At 40.5% G+C, this 8,281-nt stretch overlaps 1 protein-coding gene across 2 annotated transcripts; it reads left to right on the top strand.

Annotated features, from left to right (window-relative positions):
* Nucleotides 1-325: 325 nt before the first annotated feature.
* Nucleotides 326-5,395, top strand: LOC308706551 (uncharacterized protein). 2 transcript variants are annotated; one of them, XM_081392280.1, is made up of 4 exons: nt 326-622; nt 3,047-3,118; nt 3,272-3,552; nt 3,868-5,395. In XM_081392280.1, exons 1-4 carry the CDS (start codon nt 520-522, stop codon nt 4,456-4,458), a joined length of 1,047 nt encoding a protein of 348 aa, XP_081248406.1. In that variant the 5' UTR covers nt 326-519; the 3' UTR covers nt 4,459-5,395. The 2 variants fall into 2 exon arrangements, with proteins under 2 accessions (XP_081248406.1, XP_081248407.1); XM_081392281.1 differs by lacking the exon at nt 3,047-3,118 and having other exon boundaries at nt 374-622.
* The last annotated feature ends 2,886 nt before the right edge of the window (nt 5,396-8,281 follow it).

The following is an 8,281-nucleotide window of genomic DNA, read 5'->3' as shown; positions in this document are numbered from 1 at the left end:
GACTGAGTACAAAGTAAATATGTTAATGTTACACCAATGAATGATCACAGGTCTAAAGGTGATGATACACAGGGCTACTTTTTGAGCAATGTTGCTGGGCAATCTTGCCGAGCGCTTGCTTGGGCACTTTCCCATTGAAAATGGGCAATACATTTCAATCTGGATCATTTAGATCGGTCGTGGGCCCTGTGTCTCATCTGGCTGCCCGTTAAGAGCGCGTATCTTTAGTGTGTTCGTGTCTGCGATGTGCGTCTGCAGAGACTGCGCGTGTGTGTGACGCAGGCGGACAGCAGCCAATAGCGCGAGACACATGCGCAGCAGAGTTGCGCAGTTACATGCGGAGGAGCGCAGCCATTACACTTGATCTGAAATCTTTATAAACAGTCGCTCGGATTGCACTGGCCAAATCATTTCTCTACAAATTCCGTTATAGTGTACTGAAAGTGGCTCAACATGTGAGCGGCATTTGACTGATCTAAGCTCAGGAAAGTTGTGAAACTTCAGGAGGTTTATCAGGGAATGATGATGGAGTCTCCGCTCGGGAATGATGACCTCACGCCTGCGGGCTCGAGATCTGCGCGCGCATCCTCTCAGCGCGAGCCCGCCGCGCCGCTTCTGCTCTGTGAGTTCTGGAGTTACAGTGAATCTGGCTGTATTCTTCAGTAAAGTTGGCTTCTGTCTGCTCAATAACAGAGACTTAATTAGTCGACAACTAATTAATTTAGTAAAGCATAACATACAAACATTTCGAGACTCTCAGAATCTCTGAGGTTAATAGTATCTACCTCAGCACAAGCCACTGAAGCCAGTGTGATTTTAGCTATATTCATGTGTCCTGCGAAGAACTGCACTACCCAAAACCCTTAAGAGAGTCCTACCAATCAGAGACTACCTTGGAAACAAGAAGTTTGCTAGAAAAGCTCATTGCAAACTATGTAGTTAAAATTAAATTAATTCACATTTATTTGTAGCCTATAGCCTATATCTCTTTTCACAATACATATTGTTTCAAAGCAGCTTTACAGAAAATGCATGTCTACATTACAATTTAGACTTAGAGTGATCTGTAATCAATTAAGTGAATCAATCAAAACTAAATTTAGCTAGTTGGTCAATAACTTTATTCTAGAGCTGCTGCAAAGCCAAAACAATCTCTGTTATTTTAATTTCCTATTATCTCTGTAAAGCTGCTGTGAAACAATCTATATTGTTAAAAGCGCTGTATAAATGAAGGAGACTCGACTTGACTTGTAATCAAGTCAGTTTCCCTACACTATCGAACAACTTATATATTTGCATAAATTTAATGTTTTGCAGTAAACGTGAAATATATTTTCTTATTTGGTGGCATTGTTGGCAATGCTTCATGAATGAGTAGCTAACAGACCTTATGCACAGCAGCGCCATCTTTGATTTCTAACAGGAGTGAAAGCGAGGCTGTGAGGGATAGACAAACATCTCTTCAGTGGGTTGTACTGGTATTTAATGTGTTTTTGGATTGTTTTGCTGATGAAACACTGCAAAATATATATTTCAGAGAAATTTCAGTAGCCAAAAAGCTTCAGGCAACATGAGCTGTTGACCATTTGAAGTGATCTAGGAGCTTAATACAGCTTTTACAGCGGATGCCATTGAAAACACAAAATGTCTATCCCTCACAGCCTCGCCGCTCTGAATAAGGGCTATTTCTTCTTTTAAGGGGATATATCATGAAAATCTGACTTTTCCCGTGTTTAAGTGCTATAATCGGGTATCCGGTGCTTCTACCAACCCAGAAAACTTGAAAAGTGAAACCCAGTAACTGTGTTCTGGTGAGTCTTTCTCTGCAAGCATGTCAGAAAATGAGCCGATCAGATTTCGCTCTCCTTCTGACGTATGAAGAGGATCTTATTATAATATTCCCGGCCCTTAATCTGCACGTTTACACACACCAGCCGACATTTGGTTCCACACGCGACAACAGAGACCAGTTCTAACACAATGATGAAGATCCAGCAGAGCCTGAAGCTGTTCTGTGGTTGAGCACAGACGAGCACTGAACACTATTGACCAGAACATGTCACCGCTGTCTTATAAACACCTCAGGAACTGTGGACACTTGTGGAGAAGTTCAACATGATGATGAGATGATCAGTGTAACTCCACAACATCTACAGAAATGTCTCCACTAACATTCAGAAGCTCTTCCTGAGTCTCTCCGTAAGGCTGCACTCGCTACTGGTTATTCTGGGATTCTGGATGAGGGAGATTGGCCTGTTCTGTTATTGCCGGAGTTTCTGAAGCTCGTGTGAAGACTCCGCCCTCTTCTGAACGGAGGCGGAGCTAACGCTCATTAGAAAAAACGGCACGTTTTCACTCACACCCAAAAAGGGGCAAATTTTACAAGATATAATAAATGTGACCCCGGACCACAAAACCAGTCACATGGGTAAAGTTTTTGAAAGTGAGATTTGTCCATCGTATAAAAGCTGAATAAATAAGCTTTCCACTGACATATGGTTTGTTAGGATAGGACAATATTTGGCCGAGATACAACCATTTAGAAATCTGGAATCTGAGGGTGCAAAACATTGAGAAAATCTCCTTTAAGTTGTCCATTTATTTTCGCGATTGTGCTGCATTCACTCACAAAAATAAAAGTTTTATATATTTAAGGTAGGAAATTTACAAAATATCTCTGTGGAACATTATCTTTACTTAATAACCTAATGATTTTTGGCATTAATGAAAAATCGATCATTCTGACCCACACAGAATGATGTGGCTATTGCCACAAATATACCCGTGCGACATGTGACCATGGTCACAAATGATCTGGTATTTTGAGCTGAGATTTCACACACACATTCTGGGGACACCAGAGATTTATATTACATCTTTTGAAAAGGGGCATATAATGTCACCTTAAAAACAAACTAACGCTATAATGTTTTGATTCTCGATCTCAGAGCCGTTTGGTTCTGCTAGAACTGTTCGATTGATCATGTTTCCTCATGTTTACGCATTGATATTTCATGTTCATATTTCGTTGTGTTTGTGGTCACAGATCCCATTAGTGTTAACACCGCTTTATCATCGTCAGCAATTTTTAACACCAGAGACAACAAAGTCCCACATGGTCAGTATGTTATGGAACATTTACATCATATTTCATGAAGTGTTGTGCAGCTGTAGTATTCGTAAATGAACTAGATAATGTGCTGACTGTGATGTTTACATGAAAAGTGAAATGTTTTGATGTGACAGTGTATTGTAATCTCTAAACCGGCAGGTGTTGGCGGGATCGAGGCGGTTTCCACCTCGTCTGAGTTTACCCACGGTGCCATCGTGCTCCTGATCGAGGCGATGCAGCGGTGCTGGGACGTCTACAGCGCCAGGGAGCGCTCGCTGCTCTTCCAGAGCGTCCAGAAAGAGCTGGAGGGTCACGGCCACTCTTTACCTGTCGAGAAGATCCGCAGGAAATGGAATAACCTCATCGTGACGTACAAGAGAGTTAAAGATCGCAGCTTGCTGTGTGGAGGCCAAACCAAGACCTCGTGGGAGTACTTCGAAGTAAGAGATTAATAATAATGCATTTTCATTTCATTAAGCTTCCAGCATGACCTGGCTGCTCCAGGAATCCACTCTATTCTCAATTCAAGAAATCACCCTATTGTAAGAGTCTCAGACACGGTTCCTTTGTAGAAACACTAATGACCTGAAATACTTGAATAACCATAAATACCTGAAGAATAGATTTTAATGTTGAGTACAGTAGTTTACCCTTAGAACAACACCGTTTGATCATGATCATGGACACAAAAGCAGTATGATGGTGGAATCACAGTGTGACTGAACGATCTTCCCTGTTCTGTTCATTAATCACAGATGATGGATAACATATTAGGAAAGACTAAGTTGGTTCAGCGAGGCCCTGCTTCAGCCACTCTTGCTGGATTAGCAACTACAGCCAAAGCAGCTGTAAAGTCCGAGGATCCTCCATCCAGCAGCGTTCCTGCGGTGGCTCCTCGTCTGCTTCCCACCGGGATCATCCCGACCTCTTCCCAGATCCCAAACTCTTCCCACATCCCAACGCCGGTGCGGAGCGAGGTTAGCACTGACTCTGCTCTGCCGAAGCCGGTGATCCGCCCGGCTCTGAGACGCTCGAGGCTCCGGCAGCTCCGGCTCGGCTCCGCTCAGCAGCACGGGATCGGCTCGGCTCCGGCTCAGCTCCGGCTCAGCTCCGGCCCGGCCGAGGAACGCACCGAACTCCTGCGCTGCTTCCTCCGCGGTCAGGAGGAGCGTGCGCGTTCAGACGAGCAGCATCAGCGCAGGACGGACGCGCGCGAGCGGCGCCGGGAGAGATCCGCGCGGGCCGAGGCCGATGCTATGACCCGGATGGCCACCGCGCTCGAGCTCATCTCCTCGAAGCAGGACACCATCATCGCTCTGCTGCAGAGGCTGGCCGATAAACACTGACACTTTCCCGTTTCTCTTCTGATAACATTGCTTCTGGAACTGAATAGTGTATCAACTGTGTCCTGTTGTTTATATAGTATATTTAAAGGAGAACTCCGGTCAATTTTAACATTGAGCTCATTTTTTTGTACATTTGGAGTGCTGTCAATACAGAGAACAACGACAAAAATCGGTGTTGCCTACACAGAGTTATCCTCTTTTTAAAATTTGCACCCTGTTGACTTCAATAGGGCAAGTACTAAACCTGCTTTTAGCCTCTTAAAGGAGAACTTGGTAGCTTTTTTAACTTAATAAAACTGTCTAGAAATCATTTGGATGGTTAAACAACCTGTTCTGGTGATATTGGTGACTTTCCCCGCTCCCCCCAGCGTTCCCAGGCGGAAAACCAACCTTGCAACTTGTTCACTACCGTCCCGGCAAGATAGAAATTGGAAGTCTCGTGAGAAGCGAGAACTAGAACGAGAACGAGCGCGAAACACAAATTGCTTTATGGCAATTCGACATAAACACACACGCATGCATGATGTATTACCAGATTACCCACCTCGGTAGACAAAGCTCCACACGATACAGTTGGCTTGCTCCGATCAAAACAAACGCACATAAGCAGCGGTAGAGAGGGGGAGGAGGCCGCCGCAAGTGAGTTTTTTACGACTGTGTTGTGAAATATACGCCCCCCCACAGCTGTAGGGGGAGCTCGTGGGGAAAACATGCGACAACAAAAGGGAAAATCAGCGAAGAAGTGACTAGAGTTCGCTAGAGTTGCCGAGTAACATCCTTGATGTGTCATTACAAGTGCACAGGTCATGTGAGTGATTCCTTCCGAGTGAACACGAGTGAATCTGACTGCAGTAGATGTGAAAGAAATGTATAAAAATGAAGTTAATTCAGCCAGCGCTCATACCTCTGTTTACATCCTGTTTTCGGTGGAAGGCCATAGTAGTCGATTGCCGAGTTCACGCGCGTGATCATAGATAACTAAACCTATGCGTGTGAACTCGACAATCGATTACTATGGCCTTCCACCGAAAACAGGATGTAAACACAGGTATGAGCGCTGGCTGAATTAACATCATTTTTAATCATATCTTTCACATCTACTGCAGTCAGATCCACTCGTGTTCACTCGGAAGGAATCACTCACATGACCTGTGCACTTGTAATGACACATCAAGGATGTTAAGAGGCTAAAAGCAGGTTTAGTACTTGCCCCATTGAAGTCAACAGGGTGCACATTTTAAAAAGAGGATAACACGGTGTAGGCAACACCAATGTCGTTGTTCTCTGTATTGACAGCACTCCAAATGTACAAAAAAATGAGCTCAATGTTAAAATTGACCGGAGTTCTCCTTTAAGTCATTGGTTTGGGATTCTTGTTACTGTTAAAAGCTTGAAAGAAACAAACAAACATATGGACTCTTTAACATTATCAATATATACGCCAGGGGCGTAGCAAGCTTTTCAAAAGTGCGGGGGATGGATGTGGTTTGTTTATTAACAATAAAAACGATGACTACAGTGACAGAAGGGTACAAAAGGTATAACATATAAAAAGCTTCCCATTTATTATACTAGAGTTATACTAGAAAAGTATAAAAACACACACGGAAAATAAGTCAAAACTCAGTTGTGAAAATACACTACTGTAGACTTGCTAAAGAATCAGAATCAGAAAACCTTTAATAATCTTTAATTTACTGTATATATATACTACTGGTCAAAAGTTTTAGATCGGTAAGAATGTTTATGTTTTTAAAAGAAGTCTCTTCTGCTCACCAAGGCTGCATTTATTTGATACAATTTTTTTTTAAAAACAATAATATTGTGAAATATTATGACAATTTAAAATGACTGTTTCCTATTTTAATATATTTTAAAGTGTAATTTATTCCTGTGAATGTTCAGCATCATTACTCCAGTCTTCAGTGTCACATGATCCTTCAGAAATCACTCTAATATGAAGATTTGATGTAAAAAAAAAAAACATTCATTATTATTTTTAATGTTGAAAGCAGCTGTGTACAATTTTTTTCAAAATTCTTTGATGAATAGAAAGTTCAAAAGAACAGCACTTATTTAAAATAGAATATTTTCTAACATTATAAATGTCTTTACTGTAACTTTTGATCAGTTTAACTCATCCTTGATGAATAAAAGTATTTATTTATTTCCCCCAAAAATAAAATTTTAATTCTTACTGACCCCAAACTTTTAAAGGGTAGTGTTTAATGTTACAAAAGCTTTAGATTTCAGATAAATGCTGTTCTTTTGAACTTTCTATTCATCATAGCATCATGAAATAAAAATGTAAAAAACTGTTTTCAACACTGATAATAATCATAAATGTTTCTTGATCATCAAATCATCATATTAGAGTGATTTCTGAAGGATCGTGTGACACTGAAGACTGGAGTTAGGGTCTGAATTTCATTTTGGAAAAAGGGGGGGGGAATCCCCCCTTAGGTGATTCTTATGGGGGGGGGGTGTAATTTGAGGGGGGGGAGTTTAGCCTTTTTTTTAAATTACATTTATCTCGCCTAAATGTATGCTCACTCATTGCATTTTTACAATGGGGTAATTTGTTCTTAAGAATTTACACAACACAAGGAAGCTTGATTTCAATCTTTGAATTAAATTGAAAAAAGTAGCACAAATAAATAGCCTACAATAGAATAAAGATACCAATAAAGAGAAATAAAGAGAAAAGTTTTTGCTTAGGTCTAACACTATTATTCAGAAATACTACAGAGACTGAATAAAGTAATCAAATGTAAAATAACGCTGGGTAGTATTTTAGTCCTGACTAAATTAAATACATAGGCTATTAATCCTGATTCCTTAAAATGAAAGCTGTTTTGTTTGACAACCAAATGAATGACAGACACATATGTCTGCTGTCACTTTAAGAGCTAGTGCACGGATCCTGTTTTCATTATACGGTCACGTGCGATTTATGCTTATTTAAGACATAACCGGCTGTATTTAGAGGATAGGCTACTCACCAAGACCGAAAATTGACATCATTTTCGCATGTTTTTGACTGTTAAAGCGATATAATCCACGAAAAATAACTTCTGTTACCCGCGAGCTGTTTGTGAGGCGGCTTTATGCATGTGTGCAGAGAAAAAAAAACATCTCTCAGACCGAATTGATCCTGAACATTAAGCTTTGCATCACAGAAATAAATGATAATTTAAAGTATAATAAATTGAAAACCAATTATTTTAAACTGTAATAATATTTTTTTTTCATTTTTTTCTGTATTTTTGATCAAATAAATGCAGTCTTGATGAGCAGAAGAAACTTCTTTCAAAAACATTAAACAATAGTAATGTTTCCAAACTTTTGGCCTGTACTGTATAAATGCAACCAACAACAACAACCAACTGACCAACCGAATTTAGCTAGCTGCGGAACAATATCCCAATTAGCATTAGTCTAAAAAACTAAATATATTACCGAAAACACTCGTCATGTCAATAAAACATAAACAGAACATCTTCTCAAACACATATCAAGCTTATTTAAAAACCTCGAAAGCATAAACACTCATTCAAAGTACCTGGAAAAGGGAGATGTAAATAACCATAACAATAAGTTACCGCCGCCTCGTTAATGTCCACATGAAATCAAAATTGACCATATTTACTTTGTTTGCCTAAATTGATCGTTTTGTGGTGAACAATTCATCCATGCAAGTCAATCCACACAAAAAAATGTTTTGGCTTCGTAATCTCTAATCAAAATCTGAAAATGCCCCTCCCCTCTGCATTGGAGGACCTTCTCTGATGACGTAGGTTTGACGGCTTGGTTTGGGAAACGC

Source organism: Scardinius erythrophthalmus, assembly GCF_964197995.2.
Source record: "Scardinius erythrophthalmus genome assembly, chromosome: 18".
NCBI classification, from domain to species: Eukaryota; Metazoa; Chordata; class Actinopteri; order Cypriniformes; family Leuciscidae; genus Scardinius; species Scardinius erythrophthalmus.
This window is presented reverse-complemented; position numbering and strand designations above follow the sequence as displayed.